This window comes from Pongo abelii, chromosome 15 (assembly GCF_028885655.2).
Source record: "Pongo abelii isolate AG06213 chromosome 15, NHGRI_mPonAbe1-v2.0_pri, whole genome shotgun sequence".
NCBI classification, from domain to species: Eukaryota; Metazoa; Chordata; class Mammalia; order Primates; family Hominidae; genus Pongo; species Pongo abelii.
Window position 1 is genome coordinate 111,261,229 of NC_072000.2, and position 25,905 is coordinate 111,287,133.

Sequence of the window (25,905 nt, forward strand, 5' to 3'; positions counted from 1 at the left end):
ATAAAGACAACACGTCTATTTCATTAGGGTCTTACACTTATGACCACATTTAACCTTAATTATTTCATTAAAATTCCAATATAGATCTATCGATTTTAAGGTTTCAGCATATGAATTTCAAAGAGGGCACAATTCAGTTGATGACACAAATGAAGAGATGGTGAGAAGGGTTAGAATATATATTTTTTAATCAGTAAGCTATAATGGGCCATGCAGGAACTTGTAGGAAAGTTCCTAGTAACTGGTGAAACTTCAACTACAGACGAAAATTTGTCTTCCTCATTTCTTTCCTGGCACAAGAATGTGAGGAAGCAGAACCACAGATAATAAAGAAAGAGGAGCCCTGGGGACAGCGAGGTGTTGGCGAGGAGGGAGACCACAGAGCAGATGAGGAAGCCCCGCCCTCCCTGCACGTGCTCCTGACCCGGCCTCCAGCTCTGTGGGCCCCGCGCGCCCCCTGCTGGTCCTGAGCAGCACCTGCGTCCGCCCCCTCCGCTTCCCCGCAGGGAGGTTTGTGTCTGGGCTCACACTCACCTCCCCTCACTGTGTATCTCACACAGTAATACACGGCCGTGTCCGCGGCGGTCACAGAGCTCAGCTTCAGGGAGAACTGGTTCTTGGACGTGTCTACTGACATGGTGACTCGACTCTTGAGGGAGGGGTTGTAGTTGGTGCTCCCACTGGAATAGATATATCCAATCCACTCCAGTCCCTTCCCTGGTGGCTGCCGGATCCAGCCCCAGTAGTAACTGCTGATGGAGCCACCAGAGACAGCGCAGGTGAGGGACAGGGTCTCCGAAGGCTTCACCAGTCCTGGGCCCGACTCCTGCAGCTGCACCTGGGACAGGACCCCTGTGAACAGAGAGACCCACAGTGAGCCCTGGGCTCAGAGGCACCTCCCACATCTTCATGTCTGGATCCCTGAGACACTCACATCTGGGAGCTGCCCCCAAGAGAAGGAAGAACCACAGATGTTTCATGTTCTTGCACAGGAGGTCCAGGACTCTCAGAAAGTATTTCCCGTGTGAGCTGGATCCTGAATTTAAGGAAACGTGTGGTGGTTTCCTGTGGGTGCTTAAGTAAGGATTTGCATGTGGGTGGTGCCTTTGTATGGACAGGTGAAAAAGGAGGAGGGAGGCCCCAGTCCTTTGGGCTCGCCCTGGGAGTAGGATGCTGGCTGTGCCCTTTGAGAACTCAGTTCTCTTCCTGGGGCCTCCCCTCAGGAAGAGAGATGAATTTTTATTTACAGAGAATAATTCATAGGCTTGTAGACATTTATGTGGGTGTGTACAGGATTGCTAAGATAAGCTTATACACAGAACAGAAAGAATTATATTACATGGAAAGAAAAACAAAGAGCTTCTGAACTTGTAGGTATTGTTTGCCACAAATGTTTGAGATCACTAGATCATGTTATGATGGTGGAGGTAAAACTTCCCAACCTTGTCATGGAGACAAAATACAAAAGAGTAAAGTTTCAGGTGAGATTCCTTTGAAAAATACCAGTAATGAGCAGCCCAAAAAAATGAACCATTATGGAAAGAGTGCTAAGAATTGGGGTTTGAGAACCTCTGCCTAGATTTCAGAAGATGTATGAAAACACATGGATGTCCAGTCATAAGTTTGCTGCAATGGTGGATCAGTCATGGAGAACCTCTGCCGCAGCAGTGAAGAAGGGAAATATAAGGCCAGAGCTCCCACACAGAGTCCTTACTGGGGCACTACCTAGTGGAGCTGTGAGAAGAGGGCTGCTATCCTCCAGACCCTGGAATGGTAGATCCACTGACAGTTTGCACTTTGTGCCTGGAAAAGCCACAGACACTGAACACCCGCCTGTGAAAGCAGCCAGGAGGGAGGCTGTACCCTGCAAAGCCACAGGGGTGGAGCTGCCCAAGACCATCGGAACTCAGCTGTTGCATCAACATGTCCTGAGTGTGAGAAAGGGTGTTACAGGTGATCATTGTGGAGCTTTATGATTTGACTGCCCTGCAGGACTTTGGACTTGCATGGGGCCTTTTTGTTATGGCTAATTTCTGTGATTTGGAATGGGTGTGTTTACTCAATGCTTGAAAGTTGCTTTTGAATTTACAGGCTCATAAGTGGAAGGCACTTGCCTTGTCTCAGATGAAACGTTGTACTGTAGACTTCTGAGTTAATGATGAAATGAGTTTATACTTTGGGGAGCTGTTGGGAAGGCATGATTGGTTTTGAAATGTGAGGACATGAGATTTGGGAGGGAACCTGGGGTGGAATGATATGGGTCGGATGTGTCCCCACTGAAATCTCATCTTGATGTGTAACTCTCATAATTCTCAATGTTGTGGGAGGGACCAGTGGGAGGTGACTGAATTATGGGAGTGGGTCTCTCCTGCACTGTTCTCTTAATAGTGAATGAGTCTCATGAGATCTGATGGTTTTAAAAAGGGGAGACCCCAGCACAAGCTCTCTTCTCTTGTCTGCCACCATGTCAGATGTGCCTTTCACCTTCCACCATGGTGGTGAGGCCTTGGTAGCCACGTGGAACTGTAAGTCCAATAAAACTCTTTCTACTGTAAGTTTCCCAGTCTCTGGTATGTCTTTATCAGCAGCGTGAAAACAGACAAACACAGTCAGATGTGCACTACTCAAGGTCTCTGCACATGGAGGAAAAACAGGGAAATTGAAAATGCATTTTCTTGGTTTGATGAAAAATACCTGTAGAAAACACAACCCTGTGCCAAGACGTCATGCAGAATTCAGAAATATTGGAAGTGGAATAAATGTGAAAATTACAATCATGTGTAGATGCACATTTGTTCATTTATCTTCAAATGAAATAAAGTAAAAGCAGGTGTTCTGTGTAAAAATCCACAAAGAGCGTGTTGACGTTGAGAATACACCCCTCTCCCAGCCTCTAAAGGCGAGAAAATGCACCTGGATCAGGGGTCAAGCTGCTGCTTTGTGACGTCTGTGGTATGGCTTGTGCTGAAGCCCAGGTGCTGTGGTCAACTCTAATGAAAGGAAGGACTCTTCAATGGTTTTGAGGCAGAGGCATTGCTGGAGTCATTGGGGCCCCCTGTGGGGTATTTTCCTCAGGACAGTGATCAATGAGATCAAGGCAGGTCATTTCTACCCCCAAAGTGACAGTCAGGCTTCTGCAGGGTGAGGATATGTCCTCCTGTTACAAAATAAAAGATACAAAGTTGCGGAGACATTTTGCAGTCAGAGACGACATCAAATGTTATTACAGAATTTGAAATCTCGAGAAGGTCCCTGGGGTAATTTGCTAACAAGGCAACCCTAGTCCATGACAGGAAACCCAGGCTTACACCACCTGCACTTGCCCCTGGAGACACCCCAGTACACAGTGTCCCAGGCTTTCCCTGGTTGTCCCCGGTATCCCGCAGGGAGGTTTGTGTCTGGGCTCACACTGACTTCTCACTGCATCTTTCACACAGTAATACACAGCCGTGTCCTCGGCTCTCAGGCTGCTCATTCGCAGATACAGTGAATTCTGGGTATTGTCTCTGGAGATGGTGAATCGGCCCTTCACAGAGTCTGGGTAGAGTTTGGTACCACCACTTGTACTAATAACTGAGACCCACTCCAAACCCTTTCCTGGAGCCTGGCGGACCCAGTCATAGCATAGCTACTGAAGGTAAATCCAGAGGCTGCACAGGAGAGTCTCAGGGACACCCCAGGCTATACCAAGCGTCGCCCAGACTCCACCAGCTGCACTTCACACTGGACACCTGCAAAAACAGAGACACCCTGGTCAGAAACTGCCACACATACCCACTGTTTCTGTCACTTATGTCCAATCACACTCAGTGTCTCTCATTCTCCATAAATCATCTTTTAAAATTGCAACAAGGAAAACCCAGTTCAGCCCAGACTCCATGGTGCGTCTTCTGTGTTCAGTGTTCATGACCAAGTGGAGACAGCTGGGAATCCTGGGGCTGGGCTCCTCTCCCAGAGCTGCAGGGTCAGGATTTGGCTGGTTTTCAACAGCAGAGGGAGGGCCCTATTTGCTTTTCTTCTACTATATAGAGAGCTCTGGGGTGGGAACCCTGAGGAGATGGCAGACCCCAGATAAAATGACATGGCCCCACAGGAGTTGGGTGACAATTATGGTATTTGGAAAGTACACTGTCTTATTAGGAAATTTTGTTGTGATAAATATTTGCACTATTTTATCTTTTGTATATTTGTGTAAATTATGTTCTGTAGGAGTCAATGGTTTCTCCATTTACATATGTGGAAGTCAACCCACACATTGAGGAGGGGCTAAGTGTGTGTCTACGAGCTCATGTCTGGGATGAGTGAGTCCCGGTATCTGGGCCTGTGATTCCTCATCACTGTTACTCCCTGAACCAAATCTTGGTAAGAATTGGACATACCTCTTGTACTTTGTGTAACCCACTTCCTGTACTGAGAATGTGTGTGATTTTGGTGCACTGTACCATTCACCTAAAAATAAGGAGGGAACTAGGGTTCAGGAGTTAAATTCTCAGACATTTCTGACATTTAATATATATATTTTCTATCTTTATACCACCCTTTCTTTGTCTAATTTTTCATTTGTCTGCTTGCAATAAATTTTGCGAGTGTTAACTGGCAGATAATAGACCTCACATATTTAAAGTGTGCAATTGATCAACATGATGTAAGGCATCATTACCAAGCTGGACAAGTGAATTCCCCTCAACATTTTCTCTTGTTCTTCTGTATGTTTCCTCCTTTCCCCTTCCTTTCATCTACCCTTTTTCCAGGTAACTACTGATCTTCTGGATATTACTTTAGATTCTTTTTCATTTAAAAGAAATTTCATAAATGGAGTAATATGGTACATATTCTTATTTGTCTGGCTTATTTTACTTGGCATAAACACTCAGATATTTTTCTTTGTTGTTCTGTGTACCAGAAACATATTTATTATAAGTGATGAGTAGTGTTCCAGTGAACACATTTACCATAATATTTTTTTTTGGGCAGCTGAAAAATGTTTGGATTCTTTTATTATTCTAGGTTTTACTTAAAAATATGCTGCTCAGCTTAAAAATGTACATAAATTTTCTCCCATTCTGTAGGTTGCCTGTTCACTCTGATGGTAGTTGCTTTTGCTGGGCTAAAGCTCTTTAGTTTAGTTAGATCCCATTTGTCAATTTTGGCTTTTGTTGTCACTGCTTTGGTGTTTTAGACAAGAAGTCCTTGCCCATGACTATGTCCTGAATGGTATTGCCTAGGTTTTCTTCTAGGATTTTTATGGTTTTAGGTCTAAAATGTAAGGGATAATATCCAGAATCTACAATGAACTCAAACAAATTTACAAGAAAAAAACAAACAACCCCATCAAAAAGTGGGTGAAGGATATGAACAGACACTTCTCAAAAGAAGACATTTATGCAGCCAAAAAACACAGGAAAAAATGCTCACCATCACTGGCCATCAGAGAAATGCAAATCAAAACCACAATGAGATACCATCTCACACCAGTTAGAATGGCAATCATTAAAAAGTCGGGAAACAACAGGTGCTGGAGAGGATGTGGAGAAATAGGAACACTTTTACACTGTTGGTGGGACTGTAAACTAGTTCATCCATTGTGGAAGTCAGTGTGGTGATTCCTCACGGATCTAGAACTAGAAATACCATTTGACCCAGCCATCCCATTACTGGGTATATACCCAAAGGACTATAAATCATGCTGCTATAAAGACACATGCACACGTATGTTTATTGCGGGACTATTCACAATAGCAAAGACTTGGAACCAACCCAAATATCCAACAATGATAGACAGGATTAAGAAAATGTGGCACATATACACCATGGAATACTATGCAACCATACAAAATGATGAGTTCATGTCCTTTGTAGGGACATGGATGAAGCTGGAAACCATCATTCTCAGCAAACTATCGTAAGGACAAAAAACCAAACACCGCATGTTCTCACTCATAGGTGGGAATTGAACAATGAGATCACATGGACACAGGAAGGGGAACATCACACACTGGGGCCTGCTGTGGGGGTGGCGGGAGGGGGGAGGGATAGCATTAGGAGACATACCTAATGTAAATGAGGAGTTAATGGGTGCAGCACACCAACATGGCACATGTATCCATATGTAACAAACCTGCACATTGTATCCTGAAAACTTAAAGTGTAATAAAAAAAAAAACCCACCATCCACACTTTGCTCAGAAATCCCCTCAGCTAAGTTTTAAGGGTAACTTACTAATTAAAAAAAAGAAAATATTCATATTTAGCTCAGAACATTAAAAAACTTTGGGAAAAAAATTCATCTTAAACCCTCCAAGTCTAATTAACTCTCTTCAGGGATGCCCATTTTTTTCTTGTTTTCCCATAGGATATGGCCCTTGCTTCTACCTCAGTCCAGTCCTTGTTTTCATATGCATGAGGCATCCAACCATCACATGCCCAGGAACATCTTGGAGGAATGTACCCTACCATCTGCCTCATTAGCCTTCAGGTGGGCAGTGGCCATTCCTTCAGCTGTTGTATGTGCTTTAGGGTTTTCCATTTAAACGTGCATTTCATCAGCCCCCAAATAAAATTCCTGGACCTTAAAAAGTGATGTGGTGTTGTGGGCTTTAAAAGCCAAATTTCGCTGAAAGTCTCTTCTGCCCTTGGTAATTGGGGAAGACTGGGAAGAAGGTAGCAAAACTCAGACCCCATATAGCTCCTCATTTAGCAATGGATTCAGTGCAAATTTAGAAAGTTGGAGACATAGAGTAATGTTGCTGTGGTTTTCTGTGATATAATAATGAGACAGCAGAAGATGGTCACTGGTCAGTTTCCATCCAGCTGGTACTCATTTTCCATTAGTTATGTCCTAATAAAGGATAAAAGACAACTTTTGTGACAAAGCCCCAGGGCTTGTTTAAAAGACCTTGTCCCAACAGGGACATGACAGCTTTTATATGAGAGCTACTGTTTTTGCCTAATTCATGTGAAAATCTGAGAGATGTGCCCAGTCTCAGTGGGCTGCTTCTCCCTCCAGGAGACAGAGCTAACAGAGTTGTGCGGTATTAGCCTGTCTGGGTCTTCGTAAGAAGACAAAAGGAGTGGGTGGCTTAAATTGCAAATATTGATTTTCTTACGATTCTTCAGTCTGAATATCAAAGATCAAGGTGCTGGCAGGGTTGGTTCTCGGTGCGGCTTCTTCCTGGCTTGCACAGGGCCACCTTCTAGTGCACTACGTCTCCACATGGCCTCTTCTCTGTGTGCACGTGAGAAGTGAGAGGTCGCTGGTGTCTCTTCCTCTTCTTATAAAGACAACAGATATATTGCATTAGGGTCTCACTTATGTCCACATTTAACCTTAATTGTATCATTAAAATTCCATTAGCGATGCAGTGGATTTAGGGTTTCAGCATATGAATTTCAAAAAGGGCACAATTAAATTGATGACACAAAACAAGAGATGGTGAGGAGCATTAGAAATATATATATATATATATATATATATATATATATATATATATATATAACGTATAATGGGCCAGGCAGGAACCTGTAGGAAAGTTATTAGCAATTGGTGAAACTTCAACTATAGACGAAGATTTGTCTTCCTCGTTTCTTTCGTAGCACAAGGATGTGAGGAAGTAGAATCACAGACAATAAAGAAAGAGGGACCTCTAGGGAAAGCTGAGGTGCTGGCAAGGAGGGAGACGACTGAGCAGTTGAGGAAGCCCCACCCTCCCTGCACCTGCTCCTGACCCAGCCTTGTATATTCTGTGCACCCCGCGCGCCCCCTGCTGGTCGTAAGCAGCACCTGCGCCCGCCCGCTCTGCTGCTCTGCAGGGAGGTTTTTGTCTGGGCTCACACTCACCTCCCCTCACTGTGTGTCTCGCACAGTAATACACGGCCGTGTCCGCGGAGGTCACAGAGCTCAGCTTCAGGGAGAACTGGTTCTTGGACGTGTCTACTGATATGGTGACTCGACTCTTGAGGGACGGGTTGTAGTAGGTGCTCCCACTGTAATAGATACTCCCAATCCACTCCAGTCCCTTCCCTGGTGGCTGCCGGATCCAGCCCCAGTAGTAACTACTGCTGATGGAGCCACCAGAGACAGCGCAGGTGAGGGACAGGGTCTCCGAAGGCTTCACCAGTCCTGGGCCCGACTCCTGCAGCTGCACCTGGGACAGGACCCCTGTGAACAGAGAGATCCACAGTGAGCCCTGGGATCAGAAACAGCCTCCCATATCTTCATCCCTGAAACACTCACATCTGGGAGCTGCCACCAGCAGGAGGAAGAAGGACAGGTGTTTCATTTTCTTGCACATGAGATCCATAACTCTCAGAAATTATTTGCCATGTGAGTTGGACCTGAATTTAAGGAAATGTGTGGTGGCTTCCTGTGGGTAACTAAGTGAGGATTTGCATGTGGGTGGTGCCTTTGAATGGAGCAGTGAAAAGGGATGAGAGAGGCCCTGGTCTTTTGGGCTCACCCTGGGAGGAGAATGCTGGCTGTGCCCTTTGAGAACTCAGTTCTCTTCTTGGGGCCTCCCCTCTCCAAGCCCAAAGTCCTCTTCTTCCAGGTAAAGAGATGTGCTGAAGGAGCTGGTCTGAGAGATGAGTGTGACCATGGATCAAGGACAGATTTTGGAATAGGGTCAATACTGTTCTACCTTTAAAGATTCATATAAAACCAACCACACACCCAGGCCATCTAAATAGTCATTTACCCTTTCGGACATATTGGAACAGCAGCTGAATGTAATAATGACAGTGAATTCAAACAATCCTGGATCCTTCCAATGTTTATTGTAGTTCAGAACATGCATCATAGTTAGAGGAAAGCTCTTGTCCCAGGAAGTGGGTCATTTTTAAAAAGCACCTAACAGCTGCCTTTCTCTGACCTTTTGAAATTTGGGATTCTGTCTGAGATCTCAGGAGAAGGTAGTGGGACATATCTCCATCCTTCTCAATGTGTGACCTTGATGTTGTGACCTGACCTCTAAACACTTCTGTAGAGAATATGTAGATTGAGTATTGCAGTGACAACTTCAGACATAAATTCCATAATGGGTCAGCACTGCAGGATAGTCTCATGACGATCATGAAGATTATTGCAATTACCCTTCCCTTGAACCAGAGGACCTCTGTGAGCCCTCCCCTCTCAGAGCACAAGGAACTCTGGTTCTTCTCTAATGGTTCACCCCTGTGAAACATGGCTGGACAATGATACTCAAGCCCAGAGCCCTTACCCACATATTTACCAATTCAGATCCATCTGTCTGTGAAAGACTTTTTCCTCCATTGATTTGCATGAACGAACCCCTGGGGTGTGTGGTATTGCAACTTGGGCATTTGACATTAGTTTGGTGAGTTATATAATAAATAATCTAACTCCATGGATGTGGGTAACAGGAGAGTCATCAGAAGTTGGGCTGTTTCAAAATCAGGACAAATCTGGGCTGTCTTCTTAGGAGCTGAACAAGTGGGATGACCTGTGGGACAACAGAGGGGGAAAGACAGAACCAACGTCCAGAGCCAGGTGAGCTCCTTACCTACCAGGTGGTCTCTGGGCCTTTTGTTTGAACAGATCCAGAAAGACCTTCCTCACCCTCAGGAGAATTATGAACATTGAGGGAAATTGAGTTAAATCTTTATTTACAGAGAATAATTCATAGGCTTGCAGACATCTATGTGGGTGTGTACAGGCATGTTAGGATATGCTCATATACAGAACAGAAAGAATTATATTTCTTGGAAAGAAAACCAAAGAGCTTCTGAATTGGTAGGTATTGTTTGCCACAAATGTGTCAGGCCCTAGATCAAGTTACAATGCTAGAGGCAAAACTTCCCAACAATGAGTTCTCAAACCTGATGTTTTGCAGAAGAAATAAGCTCATTATGGTTAGACAGAAGCTACTTTATCTAGGAAGCTAGTCTTTTAAACTACAGTGCCTGAGAGGTGGTTTCCTGAAATCTTGTGAAAATTTATCTATTGAGGAAAAAGAAAATCAGGAAAACTGGTCTCAAATAATTGAAAGAAAGCTTATAAGAAATTTTTATCAATGCAGCTATGGAACTCCAGTTCATCATTTTTTTTGGTTCATTTGTTACAACTCAAGAAGCACTTAAGAAATCTACTCAATTGGAAGCCTATTATCCAACACAGATAATATTTCCTAACTTGAAAAACAGACTAGCATTCATGAAGAGACACTTACCGATGAAATCTACAACTTACACAGATTTGTGTAACCTGGAGAAGTTTCCCTAAGAAGATTTTTCTCTAGACACTTATGTATGCAAAAATGTGTTTTGTGTATTTGTGCATGATTAATCTGTACAAACCCTTGGCACATTAAACAATCTTCGTGTAAACGTGATAACTTTATCACTTACTGTGCGTTCACACTTCACTGTTTCAAAAGTTCATCTCCCTTGCCCTGTAGCAACTGGTGTCTTTGAGAATGTGCTGTTGTTTCAAGTGAACATGTTCTAGATCCTCACTTGACTTCGTTGTTTCATATTGAGTGTAGGTATGTATGGGACTGAAAACCCAACATTTTTATCCAACAGATTCTCCTCTTATGAGATCATCCTGAAACCTGCCAACAACCTCCATCATCCATGCTAACAATCTTTTGCTTTTGGGAAATAAGAGGCAAATTCATAATCCATCCCTGCTTTAAGGTGAGGAATCTTTCGGAAATTCCATTATATTTAGTAGATATTCTCATTGAGAGCCATAATCAAACATTATTTGTTTATAGATCATACCTCAAAACTGAAATTGTTTTTCATAATGGCTATACCATTCTACTTTTCCACAATTGTGGAAAGCAGTACAAAGGCTCCTAAAAGAATTAAAACCAGAAATATTACCCGACCAGAAATCCTGTTTCTGTGAGTCTACACAAACGAGATGAAATTACCACCTTGTAAAGATATCCACATCCTATATTTATTGAAACGCTGTTAAAAACAGCCAAGATATGGAAACAATCTGAGTGTCAGCAGATAGACAAATGGATAAAGACAATGTGGTATATATGCACAATAGAATATGATTTAATGTTACAAAAGAAGAAGATGTTGACATTTGCCACAAGATGGATCAATTCCCGTAACTATTAACAGTGCACACTATCCATTATAGCTCTTCCCTAGGGGATGACAGACCCTTGTTCTGTAGTAACTACTGGCTATGATGGGAAGGCAACTTTTATGCACTGTTGAATTTTTCAGCATGACACATTAATGTCTCAAAATATTCTGCGGTGTCTGCATGTGATAAAGTAGAGTCTAACATTGGAGGTAAAATTAAAAATGCAGGAGTCTTCCAGACACCAAGTCATAGGATGATCATGGCTGTTTCCTTAAGGGTGTGAACCATAAGTCATACACACTAGATGGAGTACTTTTGACAAAAGAAGTTCCAGGGGTATAACTTTCTCGAACTGGCCAGAGACTGCACAGGTGGGGCAGACGGTCAGTGAGGGCACTTCCAGTCTAGGCCTGACTCCTGTAGCTCCTCCTAGGATGGGGCACTTACAGATACAGAAACTAAGTACCTGTCAGTCACGTGCAGCCACGACCATCCCTATAGGTCGTGTCTGACATCTGAAACACACAACTTGGGCACAGTCACCCGACAAAGGAGAAGACACAACAATGTCATCTTCTTCATGAACACAGCTCTGCATTCCTCTAAGACCTTAGCCTTTTCTAAGGAGAAAGTGATTAGCTGTTCCACTGCCAATGTTGATTCTATCTGAGAGCTTGAAGTGGCACAGCTTTTTCTTCATAAGAGAGAGAGAGACCGAGGTCAGACTCCCCTGTATTTAAAAGTATTATTGTTGTCTTTTTTTTTTCTGGCTGAATTGAAGCGCTGCCTTGTCAAAAACTACAGCCATTATGGTTGATGAATGCTTCTTTACTTTGATATTTCAGCTTGTGACCTATGAACTTCAATTGACTCGTGTAAATCTCAGGAGAATAATTACAAAATAACTCTCTAATTCGTGAGTGTTTCTCCAATACTACACTGCCCTTACTGCCAACAATCTTCTGGAAATGTTGAAGAAGAAATAAATAATAAATTCAATTTTAAAAATAAAATTATCAAAACTTTCAGAAACCCATGAACACCCTTTGCCAAAGCTACGGCCACTAGTGCGTACGACCTCTGGTCCACTCCCTCAGGGCACAGTCATAATAACCCTATGACTTAATATCTGAAGGTCCATGCATTACTTATTTTACCTCCCATATTAGAATTTGCCATGTCAATGCAGATCTAACAACATATTTTAAGAGACTGATATTTCATGTATTAGTCTGTTTTCACGTTGCTGATAAGACATACCCGAGACTGTGTAATTTATAGAGGAAAATGTTTAATGGACTTACAGGTTCACACGGCTTGGGAGCCCTCAAAATCATGGTGCAAGGTAAGGAGGAGCAAGTTGTATCTTACATGGGGATAGCAGCAAGCAAAGAGAGGGCATGTGCAGGGAAACTCCCATTTTTAAAACCATCAGATCTCCTGAGACTCACCCAGTATCACAAGAACAGCACAAGAAAGAACTGCCTCCATGATTCAATCACCTCCCACTGGGTTGCTCCCATGATAAGTGGGAATTGTGGGATATGTAATTCAAGATGAGATTTGAGCAGGGACACAGCCAAACCACGTGGTTCCACCCCTAACACCTCTCATATCTTACGTCCTTACATTTCAAAACTGTTCATGACTTCCTAACAGCCCCCCAAAATCCTAACTCATTTGAGCCTTGACTCAAAAGTCCACAGCCCAAGATCTCATCTGAGACAAGACAAGTCCCTTCCAACTATGAGTCTGTAAAATCAAAACCAAGTCAGTTACTCCCTAGACACAATGCGGGTACAGGCGTTGTGTCAATACAGCCATTCCAAATGGGAGAAATTGGCGAAAACTAAAGGTCCCATGCAAGTCTGAAATCCAGCTGGGCAGTCAAATCTTCATGTTCTACAATAATCTTCTTTGACTTCATGTCTCAAATCCAGGTTACCTGATGCACAGGTGGGTTCCCATGGTCTTGGGCAGTTCTGCCCCTGTGGCTTTGCAGGGCACAGTCTCCCTTCTGGTTGCTTTCATGGGATGCCCTTTAGTGTCTGTGGCTTTTCCAGGCACACGGTGCAAGCTATTGGTTGATCTACCATTCTGAGTCCTGGAAGACAGTGACTTTCTTCTTACAGCTCCACTAGGTGGTGTCCCAGTAGGGACTCTTTGAGAGATTTCTGACCCCAGATTTCCCTGTTGCACTGGGACTAAAGGTGTGTGCCACAATGCCTGCCTCATTTTTGTATTTTTTATAGAGATGAGTGTTTGCCATGTTGGTCAGGCTGGTCTCGAACTCTTGACCTCAGGTGATCTGCCTGCCTAAGCCTCCCAAAGTGCTGGGATTACAGGCCTGAGCCACTGTGCCTGGCCAAGATTAATAAAACTATGTCATTTAGTGGTGTATTTAAAACTCCATGGTCATACAAACACACATACATACACAACAGCCCAGCAAAGACACATACATGTGCCCATGCAAAAGTGAATGTATATCTAAACACCAAAACAACACACCCATTTGTTTCATATTATTCTTATTATTTAATTGAATTTAAATTGTGTTTGCAGTTTGAGGTTGTAGTACAAAATAATGCTTTTCTATGTGTATGTCTGCCTATTCCAATATTAAAAAGACAAATATATTTAAATACATGTTTTGGTAAAACTGAATGTCAATGCCATTCTTCTCAAGCATGTCACTTAAATGTGCAATGGTATGTATTTTAAATCTCAGTCTGTTATTAATAAATTGAATAACTAATAAGACAAACATCACTTTTAAAATTGTATTGCATTATTTGTTGAATTTAGATGGTAGTTTTCAAACTAGGCAGAATAAAACTTTTTTATTTGAAAAGTTCTGAAAAAAACTTTTTGGAATGAATATTCAATACAAACTCTAGTCTTTATTTGCCAATATGCCTTTATAATAGATAACATGCAGCAGCATGAAACTGAACCAAGCCCATACTTTCCAGGAGTCACTCACAATGGCAGCTTCCTAGAGCGTGGTCTGAGAGGGTGCAAGCATATGGGGATTTGGACTTCATCATTAAAACACTAGTGAGCCCCAGGGCTGAGCACACAGAGGGCAGCAGTAGCTGCAGAGCCCTCTTTGTGGTACTTAGGGAAGGAAGGGAATGGGGTATGATGTCTGCAGGACCCTAGAAAATGGTGAGGAGGGCGGAGAGTCTGCAGGTAGATTAGCATACTGTAAGGAGAACCATTATCCTCCTAAACTTGGTTGGCTTCCGTGATTATGAAGAGAAGGGAACTGTTCACCAGACTTGGAGGTCAGAAGTAAAGGGACATTCTTTTTCCTGCATGGAGACTGAGGAAGATAAAAGACTTTCAAAGAAGAAGGGAAGATGGAGAAATAGTCTGCAAAACAGGACGCCAGAATCCAAACAAAGTGGAGAACAAGAGCCTTTAAAGTGCTGTTTAATTTCCACAAACAGCAGATGAAAGAAAAAGAAACCAAACACCATGCATATGCTGAGTTAAAGTTAGAAAACAAATACAATTGCTTGAAAATCACAGCACAAAAAAACAAAACTCTATTCATGGAAACAGTTTGTATTGAGGATACATATTTTTTAAGACAGGGTCTCACTCGGCCAACCAGGCTGGAGTGCAGTGGGACAATCACAGCTCACTGCAGTCTCAACCTCCCAGTCTTAAGGGATACTCCCACCTCAGCCTTACAAGCACCTGAGACCACAGGCAGCATCACAGCCAGCTATCTTTTTTTCTTTTTTGTATAGAAAGGATCTCACTCTGTTGCTAGCCTCTTCTAAAACTCCTGAGATCAAGTGATCTGCCTGCCTCAGCCACCCAAAGTGCTGGGATTACAGGTGCGATTTAAACAAATTTAATCTTTTAATAATAGTATTATTTTTAATAAATAAAATATATAAATAACCTCTTTTAAGAATTGTCCTGAGAGATCATTGCTAGTATTACTCAGAAAATACGCAGCATTAAAAATTCAATTAGCATGTGGTGGCTCACACCTGTAACCCCAGTGCTTTGGGAGGTTGAGGCAGGTGGATCACCTGAGGTCTGAAGCTCGAGACCAGCCTGGCCAACATGGCGAAACCCCATCTCTAGTAAAAGTACAAAAATTAGCCGGGCATGGTAGCAAACATCTGTAATCCCAGCTACTCTGGAGGCTGAGGCAGGAGAGCTGCTTGAACCCTAGAGGCCAAAATTGCATTGAGCCGTGATCGTGCCACTGCACTCCAGCCTGGATGAGAAGAGCGAGACGAGGTTTCAAAAAAAAAAAAAAAAAAAAAAGAAAGAAAGAAAGAAAGAAAGAGAAAGAAAGAAAAAAAAGTTGAATTAAATCCCTGTTGTGATTGGGTTACAGTGGCTCACATCTGTAATCCCAGCACTTTGGGAGGCCGAGGTGGTCGGATCACGAGGTCAAGAGACTGAGACCATCCTGGCCAACATGGTGAACCCCGTCTTTACTAAAAATACAAAAATTACCTGGGCATGGAGACACATGCCTGTATTCCCAGCTACTCTGGAGGCTGAGGCAGGAGAATCACTTGAACCTGGGAAGAAGAGGTTGCAGTGAGCCGAGATGGCACCACTGCACTCCAGCCTGGCAACAGAGGAAGACTCCGTCTAGAAAAAAAAAATCTGTGTTCTAAACTAATGTATTGTAGGTAAGAAATCATGGATTTACAAGGAATTAATGGTGAGAAGTTCTGGGAAAGACTTTTGCTTGCCCAGGTCAGGAATCACCAAAGGCTAAAAGAAAACCATAGCCTCACAGGCTCCTGATGTGGAGAGCCCTTTTAAGAGGACACTGATGTCCTGAGCACCCCTTGGTGGTTCTCAGTGCCTTCGCCCCGCCACGGTGTCCTGGAGTGCCCCCTGGTGCTTCTGAGTGCTCCTTGATGTCCTAAGCTCCCCCTGGTGGTCCTGAGCAACCCCTGTTGTCCTGATTGCTCCCTCTTGGTTCTGAGCGACTGCTGGTGTCCTGAACCCCCCATGTTGGTTCTGAGCACCCCCTGGTGGTTCCGAACTCCCCCTGGTGTCCTAAGGGCCACCTGGTGGTTCTGAGCGTCCCCTGTTGTTGTAAGCACCTTCTGGTGTCCCGACCACCCCTGGTGGTTCTGAGCACCCCCTGGTGTCATGAGCGCACCCTGGTGGTTCTGAGCGCACCCTGGTGTCTTGAGTGTCCCCTGGTGGTTCTGAGCACTTCCTGGTGTCCTGAGCAACCCCTGGTGGTTCTGAACGCCCCCTGGTGGTTCTGAGCCCCCATTGTGTCCTGAGCGCCATCTGTGGTTCTGAGTACCCCTGCTAGCTCTGAGTGCAACTTGGTAGTGATGAGCAGCATCTACCACGCAGTTCCCTCCTGTCTCCCTGTAGAGGATTTGGCATCTGGGCTCACGCAGATGTTCCCTCTCCTGTGTCCCTCACAGTAATACTCGGCCTTGTCCTTGGCTTTCAGGTTGGTCATTTTAAGGTAGACTGCAGTTGAAAGGGTGTTGCTTGGGACTGTTAATTTACTTGAACCCATGGAAAGTAACTCTGAGAACTCCCACATGATCACTCACTGTTGTCACCCGCACTAATCTGTGTCATGAAACCTGCTGGACCAAGCTCATACTGTAGCCAGTAGATGTGACATCACAGGCTTTGCAGGAGAGTCTCAGTGAACCGCTGGGGTGTACAATTTTCCCCTCTGACTCCATCAGTAAACTTCACACAGGACTTCTACAAACACAGAGGAAATGGAAGAACGGCCTCATGTGGAGCAGCTGCAGCTGGACCTGATTCACAAGGGACACTAATATTGAGGGTGATGAGAAGGGAAACCCAGATCAGTGCACACCCCATGGTGTGGACACTGAGCAAGGGAACATATATGGGGTGGCTCCTCACCAGGGCCTGAAGGAAAAGCGGATGAGCTGCCTTTCATGAGGAGGGGAGGGGACACATTTCGATATCTTTCCTTTTGTGGCCATGGGTGCACTGCTCAGCATTGTTCATCCATCCTCTGTGTCTACATTTCAGGGAGGGCAGGATCAAAGGACTCCTGGGTCTGGATGCACAGGGTTAATCTGCTTATTACTCTTTTTTATTCTCTAGTATGGTCGGTGTTCAGGTATTTTCATAGTAGCAAACATTATCAAAAAGTATGTCCAGTGAGAACATAAAAATACATTTCCAGAGAAAAGGGATACCTTTCTCACAAAACAGATCAATAGTGGATATATGTGCTTGTGTAAGGAAACAGTCAATGTGGAAATACACGTACTTATCTGATGGAAGAGTTCACATGGAGACATGTTTGTTTGTCTGAGACAAGAGTCCACATGAGGAAATGTCTGTTTTCTGAGGAAAGAGTAAATGTAAGGACCTATGTGGTAGTCTGAGGAAAGAGTCCATGTGGGGACATGTGTGTTTGTCTGAAGGAAGAATCCACATGAGTAAAGGTGTGTTTGTCTGACAGAAGAGTCCCCATGTTGACAGGTGTGTGTACCCATCTGAGGGTAAATGCCCATTCAGGGACGGTGTATGCCTGAAGTGTGCTGAAGCTTGTAGAAAATCTTTCAACCAAGGAAAGAAAAGAATCCTATGGGTTATTTGCTGGAAGAAGGAAAAAAACCTGGATCGCCTAGAAAATTGATTTTTTTATTAAAGGTCTTTAGTGAATGGTAACATCTTATATGCAAATGAGGAAAATTACTTCATTCTTTGTTGCATGCATATGGTGATATCCCCACCCTCACCAAATAAGTTATTAGATAATTTTATACAGTCTGCATTTAATCCTGAAGTTAATGAACTGACAAATTTTTTTTTACAAAAATTGTATATATTTAGGTTTATATTTTCTGTCACAAAAGTATGAGCTTAGCCAAATTAATCGTGTCATTCATGTCTCAACAATTGTATATCACTAAAAATAATTTTGCTCTTCTTAAACAGTGCCATTTTTACTTATTCTATACCAACTCTCTAAATTCCTTGAATATCCTCTATATGTTTACCTGACTATAGTTTTGGCTTCGAAAGAATTTCAAATAAATGACGTTATACATTGTCATTGAAATGACTTCACTGAGGAAAGTGGAAAATGAAACTGCTGACCTAAGCACCTTTAAAAATGAGGAAATTCTATAAGTTTAAAATGTAAAGAAACTGCACATAAGCACTCTGTTCTAGTAGATAAACATGTTTTCAACAGGGGTACAGCTTTACATTTCTGATACTGCTGGGCATGTCCTGAAATTGTGCAGCTAAGTAATCAAATGGCGTATGGTGGGATGGGGGGTTCCTCACTTAGCCGTGGGTGCTTATGGAGAGTCAAGGAAGGAAAGCTAGAAAGGTCCATGTGGCAGCATAGTTGGGTGGAGAGACCAGTGTGTGCTCAGTTTTAATGTAATCAAGTTACAGAAGATTAGATACATAAACAGTTTCGATGTGTCCATAAACATGGGTTCATATAAACATGCACATATACTAGGCCAATTGGTTGGGATGTCCTAGAAGTACTTATACCACATTAACAACACACATACCCAGTACCATATTTTTAAATTTTAATACTATTCTTTAACATCAGAAACAAGCAGTCTTTAGAAAAATGGCTGATTCTATGTACAAAAATGGTAACGTAGAAAAGAAGCTTAAAATTTATTGTAATACTTGGAAACAGGGAAATGCTTTTAAAAAAAGATGAAGTGTGCTGTAAGGATGCAGGATTCAAACTAAATGAGCTCCCAGCACCTAATAAAGCTGTGGTGATTTGAACAACCAAACGAATAATGTAGCAAGGATCTTCTTCAGAGTATGAAATAGACATCCATAAACCAATACGAACATCCATAGACGACTAAATAAAGAAATAATGGGAAGGACACATCTCCTTACAGAAGTATTCCAAATATCTCAGGTGGATAGTCCTCCAATCAGAAAGGGAAGGTTAAATACTCATGAGTTGATGGCGTCCTGAGATTAGAGACATGGAAAAAATAATCACTATTAGTGTATTTTATAATGAGATTTCAGATATAATGCCAAAGACATCATCTTTAAATGAATAAAAATTTACTTGTTTTTAATCTAAATTTGTACGAACACACACACACACACACACACACACATTTTTCTGCAATACACAGGGATTAGGGAGTAAAAGACAACCGCAGAATTGGAGAAAAAAATTCCAAGTCGCATATTTGTTAAATGACTTTTATAATCAATATGCAAGCATACTTTCAACTTATAAAAATGCAGTTAAAAATGAACCAAATATCATGAGAGACATCTCACCAAAAATTATACAAATATTGTTAAATATGAATTTTTTTAGGGACATATGCATTTAAATAAAGATTAGGTAACATTACTCACCTATTAGAATGGTTAAAACACACAATACTCTTAATGATAAATGGCAACTTGAATGAGGAAAACCGAGAATTATCATGCATTGACGGTGGGAATTCAAAATGCACAAAATAAGATTCTTTTTGGCATTTTTTAAAAATAGAGATAAAAGTAGAGTAAAAATGTGAACTTGTGTCTGTGTTGTAAAATATTTACAACACTGATTCAGAAATTGATGTTTACAAAGATACGTTCAGAAGATGTCTATATCAGCTTTATTAATTGGATTCATATTCCAATGCCTGAAATAGCTTACAGAATAAATGTTGTATGAAAAATCTCTCAAATAATTAAAATTTCTCAAATACACATTTATGTTGTTGTTTTTCTTTAATGACTTAATGTCATTTTCTAAGAAAATCTTCAATCTCATAATCTTTGTCATCTCCTCCATGCTAGTACAGCTGCCTCCTTCCCGGGGTTTCTGAAACACTCAGGATGTGAGTTTTCACACAGTGTCTGCCGCACAGTAATACACGGCCATGTCCTCGGATCTCAGGCTGTTCAGCTCCATGTAGGCTGTGCTTGTGGACGTGTCCCTGGTAATGGTGACTCTTCCCTGGAACTTCTGTGCGTAGTTTGTGTTACCACTGCCAACGATGATCCATCCTATCCACTCAAGGCCTTGTCCAGGAGCCTGTCGCACCCACTGCATAGCAGAGCTAGTAAAGGTGTATCCAGAAGCCTTGCAGGAGACATTCACTGTGGACCCAGGCTTCTTCACCTCAGGCCCAGACTGCACCAGCTGGACCTGGGAGTGGGCACCTGTGGAGAGAACACAGGAGTGAGTGAAAGCCACCTTGACTGGAATCAATCTCCTCCTCATTGCTGGGACTTGGCAGCCCCTTACCTGTCGCTGCTGACACCAAGTAGAGGATCCTCCAAATCCAGTCCATGGTGAGGAGCTGTGCTGTCTGGGGCTTCTCTAGCTGAGGGATGTGGTTTCTGGGTGATGCTCCCAGAGCTGACAAATATCCATATTTACCTCAGTGGATCTCAGGTTATTTGCATATTCATGAGTCAGAGCATTTCATAGCTGAAGACCCTGATTCAGGATAAGAAAGGGAAGGTAAATGACACATCAGCCTTACAAGGGTGGGATGCTGATGCTTCAAGCCCTAATCCTCCTTGAGGAAATGCATGCCCTGCTCCATTTACAAACTTTTGGTGGCCAGACATCCTTTCACTGAAGACCAAGCACCCAGTGGACATGCTCCTCACTGTGAACCTATATTTGACTAGCGAATAGACCACCTGGATGATTTCTGGAACCATCACTCTCTATGACACTGAGAAGGTGCCTTGACCCCATCCTAGTCCCATCAGGCACCAGCACAGCTCACTGGTGACTCTGAGAAAGTGACTGCTGATGTCCCACGTGAGTGTCCAGCATGTCCCCCTGAGATCATCTGGGCAATCCTGAGACAGTGTCTCCAGCACCTGCCTGGCATCCTGATCCACCAAGATCTTCAATAGAAACACTCTTGGTTTACAGATTTGCCCTGTGATGCATAATTAGAGCTGAATTTCTCATCTCATGGACAATAGGAATCAGAAGATGTAAGAGAAGTGGGTTTCTGATTAACTCATTGCTCCCAAGATAATCGTCAAGGAATTTGGGTTTTGGATAAGTTTGGGTTTTATTTCCTACTCTATTTAATAGAATTTCATGAACTGTTTACATACTTTCAGTTCATATCCATAGATCCTCATCTTTCCATATTGATTTCTGACTCACTAGGTCTGTGCACCTGCCACACTCTCAGATCCACCACTGCCCTGTCACTCACACAATGTAGGCAACATTACTTAACACTGAAATCTGAATTTTTAATTCATAGGAATATAGTGACTCCCACAATTCTGTATCCTTTCAATTAGTAAAACCATTCCTATCCTTTATACCCTCAATATTAGGATACTTACAGTCCTTGGAACCCACTTTAAAAAATAGTTTTGGTTGCCTTAAGTTATATGAATGGTTCTGATGTAACAGGATATTTAAAGACATATCAGCAACTTCTTGAACACTTAGGATTTTTTTTGTTGCCAAAGGAAGACACAGGTGCTGAGAGGGAACCTCACCCCCAGCCTCCTGTGCACCGCTCCAGGGATGGAACCTGTGCCGGGTGGCTTCTGCGCGCTCCCTCCAGCCCAGCCCTTGCCTTGCGAGGAAGTTCCTGTGGGGCTCACAAAGCATCTTCCCCCAGCTTCCCTAGCCTAACATGAAATGGCTTTGTTCTGGTTTAGAATACTCCTTCAGTGACAGCATACGCTGCTGACACCATCTCTTGGAAGAATTGATTAGCTTTGCTAAATCTAATGAACTCTATAAGGAAACTCAAAGCAAGGATGCTATGACACAGGAGGGAGCCCCTTCTCTGAAACTCCAGTTGCACTGAATCAGTGGACAATGAATCCAAAATCTTCCAGGAGATGTGGATGTGCCTTGTTTCTTGCAGTTGAATGTTGCATTTGAGATTTCCAGCAGGTGGAGATGCTTTCAGATGAGAGCACACTTCATATCCACTATTCCAATAACACACGTTTTCCCTTCCTTCTAGTGCCTCGCCTGTAGAAAGTGCCTCCTACACTGATACTAGGCTGAGGTATCTGACTTTTTTCTCCTAGAGATCTAAAGCAAACAGGATACAAGTGGAGACTTCACAAATGCATGCAGGTTGTTATTTTCTTTGTCTCAGCTAAGAACCTTGCAAAGTCTTCATGATAAAAGAAGCTGAGGTGAACGAGGGAGTTTCCAAGATCTTGTTTTTAAAAATGTTGAAGTCAGAGGCTTCATATTGCTCTACTATCCTTGTCTAACTCTCTGCCATTGCTTTTTTAGTGTCCCTATGTTCTCCTCAGAGTCTGTGCATTGCCACACCCTCATATTTAATCCAGACCATCATCCTGGTTAGAAAGGATTGTGCAGTGCAGGTCAGCACTGCCTGTTCTGACCATGGAAACCTAGAGACTCGATCAGCTTCCTCTTCTGGGTTGTGACTTTGACCAGGCGTTTCCAGGGGAAAAGCTGAATTTTCATCTTTACTCTTTTTTGTGGTTTCACATTCCCTGGACTATTTGTTTACATCTTACCCTATTGGCTAATTTTACTCATTTGTATAATAATGGAGGAAGTGGAGAGGGATCTGGAATGGGCTGATTTTTCTTCTGGAAAAGTTCTTCCCTGCAGGATCTTTTGGAGAAGTCTCCTGGTATACTGGTATATTTTTCGGTAATTAAACTTCCCCAATTCTGACCCATAGGAAACATATTTGGATTGTATTTTTTAGATTCTGGAGATTTCTGGAGGGAAATTCCAGAAGACTGAGGAGTGTGTGGCTCTCTGGAACTGTCATTTCACCCTAGTCCACATCTGTCTTGCAGACGTCTATAGTGCTAACCATGTAAGTGCCTTCAACAGCTTGTGGCTTCTGCAGCTTCTCTTCCAGTTAAGCAACTGTCAACTGCCATTCTGGACATGCCCATCTCTCCAGTTTTTGGAGTGGTAATTTAAAAAATGGAATTTCATTCATTTGATGAATTCTAAAATGTATTGAAGATCAGATTTTGCAGATGATTCTTGGTGTAAGAATGAGGGTGATGACTTCTGTAATCTTTACATTTTGGAGCAAAGACCAAAAGTACAACCAAAGGTCCCCTTCATGTGTTACTGGAGGCAGGATTCTAACCTGATTACATAGATGTGGCACCTGGTCTCACAGAAATGAATAGGCAAGAAAACAGAGAAAGGACATGGCACAACGCTTATGAAAAAGTCTCTGCAGTTGTAATTTTCTCGTGAGGAAGCAGAAATTGTGAAAGTGAAACAGTGTGACTGGTCATGTCTCAGGTGATGTTGTGTTCTGGAAAGTATCTCCAGTCCTGGGCTGGATCTAGTAGATGCACTCAGGCACCCAAGCCTGAAACAGGGACTCTTATTCCTTAAACAGAAGACATTCCAATGAGAAAGCTGTTCTCAGGTGAGTAGCAGAGCATGGAGGAGGAGATGGAGGCATCCTTGGCTTTCCAGAATTGCTGAAACTTGAAGACCAAGGCCAGGAGAGATAAGACCTTTCCCAGAGAAGCAAAAACTAAAGGAGTTCTTCAACGCTGGGCCTGCCTTAAATACCAATCCATGCAAATTTATAAAGTTGAAGACATAGAGTAATGTTGGTGTGGTTTTCTGTGGCATACTTAGGAGACAGCTGAAGATAGTCAGTGGTCAGTCTGCATCCAACTGGTACTCATTGTCCATTAGTTATGTCCTAATAAAAGGTAAAAGACAAATTCTGTAACAAAGCCCCCAGGGCTTCTTTAAAAGACCTTGCCCAGAAGTTGGCCAACAGGGACATGACAAGTTTTTAAATCAGAACTACTATTTTTTTGCCTACTTGATGTGGAAATCTGAGAGATGTGCCCAGCCTCAGGGGGCTGATTCTCCACTCAGGGGACAGCGCTAACAGAGTTATGTGGTATTAGTCTGTGCGGATCTTCATAAGAAGACAATAAGGAGTGGGTGGCTTAAACAACAAATATTGATTTTCTTAAAATTCTGCAGTCTGAATGTTGAAGATCAATGTGCTGGCAGGGTTGGTTCTTGGCGTGGCTTCTCCCTGGCTTGCACTGGGCCACCTTCTAGTGCATGACGTCTCCACATGGCCTCTTCTATGCCTGCACGTGAAAAGTGAGAGGTCTCTGCTGTCTCTTCCTCTTCTTATAAAGACAACACGTCTATTGCATTAGGGTCTTACACTTATGACCACATTTAACCTTAATTATTTCATTAAAATTCCAATATAGATTCATCGAATTTAAGGTTTCAGCATATGAATTTCAAAGAGGGCACAATTCAGTTGATGACACAAATGAAGAGATGGTGAGAAGGGTTAGAATATATATTTTTTAATCAGTAAGCTATAATGGGCCATGCAGGAAGTTGTAGGAAAGTTCCTAGTAATTGGTGAAACTTCAACTACAGACGAAAATTTGTCTTCCTCATTTCTTTCCTGGCACAAGAATGTGAGGAAGCAGAACCACAGATAATAAAGAAAGAGGAACCCTGGGGACAGCGAGGTGTTGGCGAGGAGGGAGACCACAGAGCAGACGAGGAAGCCCCGCCCTCCCTGCACCTGCTCCTGACCCGGCCTCCAGCTCTGTGGGCCCCGCGCGCCCCCTGCTGGTCCTAAACAGCACCTGCGGCCGCCCCCTCCGCCTCCCTGCAGGGAGGTTTTTGTCTGGGCTCACACTCACCTCCCCTCACTGTGTCTCTCGCACAGTAATACACGGCTGTGTCCGCGGCGGTCACAGAGCTCAGCTTCAGGGAGAACTGGTTCTTGGACGTGTCTACTGACATGGTGACTCAACTCTTGAGGGAGGGGTTGTAGTTGGTGCTCCCACTGTAATAGATATATCCAATCCACTCTAGTCCCTTCCCTGGTGGCTGCCGGAACCAGCTCCAGGAGTAACTAGTGATGGAGCCACCAGAGACAGCGCAGGTGAGGGACAGGGTCTCCGAAGGCTTCACCAGTCCTGGGCCCGACTCCTGCAGCTGCACTTGGGACAGGACCCCTGTGAACAGAGAGACCCACAGTGAGCCCTGGGCTCAGAGGCACCTCCCACATCTTCATGTCTGGATCCCTGAGACACTCACATCTGGGAGCTGCCACCAGGAGGAGGAAGAACCACAGATGTTTCATGTTCTTGCACAGGAGGTCCAGGACTCTCAGAAAGCATTTCCATGTGAGCTGGACCCTGAATTTAAGGAAATGTGTGGTGGTTTCCTGTGGGTGCTTAAGTAAGGATTTGCATGTGGGTGGTGCCTTTGTATGGACAGGTGAAAAAGGAGGAGGGAGGCCCCAGTCCTTTGGGCTCGCCCTGGGAGTAGGATGCTGGCTGTGCCCTTTGAGAACTCAGTTCTCTTCCTGGGGCCTCCCCTCAGGAAGAGAGATAAATTTTTATTTACAGAGAATAATTCATAGGCTTGTAGACATTTATGTGGGTGTGTACAGGGTTGCTAAGATATGCTTATACACAGAACAGAAAGAATTATATTTCATGGAAAGAAAAACAAAGAGCTTCTGAATTTGTAGGTATTGTTTGCCACAAATGTGTGAGATCACTAGATCATGTTATGATGGTGGAGGTAAAACTTCCCAACATTGTCATGGAGACAAAATACAAAAGAGTAAAGATTCAGGTGAGATTCCTTCGAAAAATACCAGTAATGAGCAGGCCAAAAAAATGAACCATTATGGAAAGGGTGCTAAGAATTGGGGTTTGAGAACCTCTGCCTAGATTTCAGAAGATGTATGAAAACACATGGATGTCCAGTCATAAGTTTGCTGCAATGGTGGATCAGTCATGGAGAACCTCTGCCGCAGCAGTGAAGAAGGGAAATATAAGGCCAGAGCTCCCACACAGAATCC

At 43.3% G+C, this 25,905-nt stretch overlaps 4 gene segments (V, D, J or C); all 4 read right to left on the reverse strand.

Moving 5' to 3' along the window:
• Window positions 1–256: 256 nt before the first annotated feature.
• Window positions 257–1,011, reverse strand: LOC100446017 (immunoglobulin heavy variable 4-59-like). The segment is given in 2 exon segments: window positions 257–852; window positions 935–1,011. Coding segments are annotated over 2 exon segments (642 nt in total).
• Window positions 1,012–7,131: 6,120 nt separating this feature from the next.
• LOC129049886 (immunoglobulin heavy variable 4-39-like) lies at window positions 7,132–8,374 on the reverse strand. The segment is given in 3 exon segments: window positions 7,132–7,271; window positions 7,781–8,158; window positions 8,234–8,374. Coding segments are annotated over 3 exon segments (585 nt in total).
• An 11,551-nt stretch (window positions 8,375–19,925) lies between these two features.
• On the reverse strand, window positions 19,926–20,373 carry LOC100935981 (immunoglobulin heavy variable 1-58-like). The segment is given in 2 exon segments: window positions 19,926–20,242; window positions 20,328–20,373. Coding segments are annotated over 2 exon segments (363 nt in total).
• Window positions 20,374–24,662: 4,289 nt separating this feature from the next.
• LOC100446599 (immunoglobulin heavy variable 4-59-like) lies at window positions 24,663–25,207 on the reverse strand. The segment is given in 2 exon segments: window positions 24,663–25,048; window positions 25,131–25,207. Coding segments are annotated over 2 exon segments (432 nt in total).
• Between the last annotated feature and the right edge of the window lie 698 nt (window positions 25,208–25,905).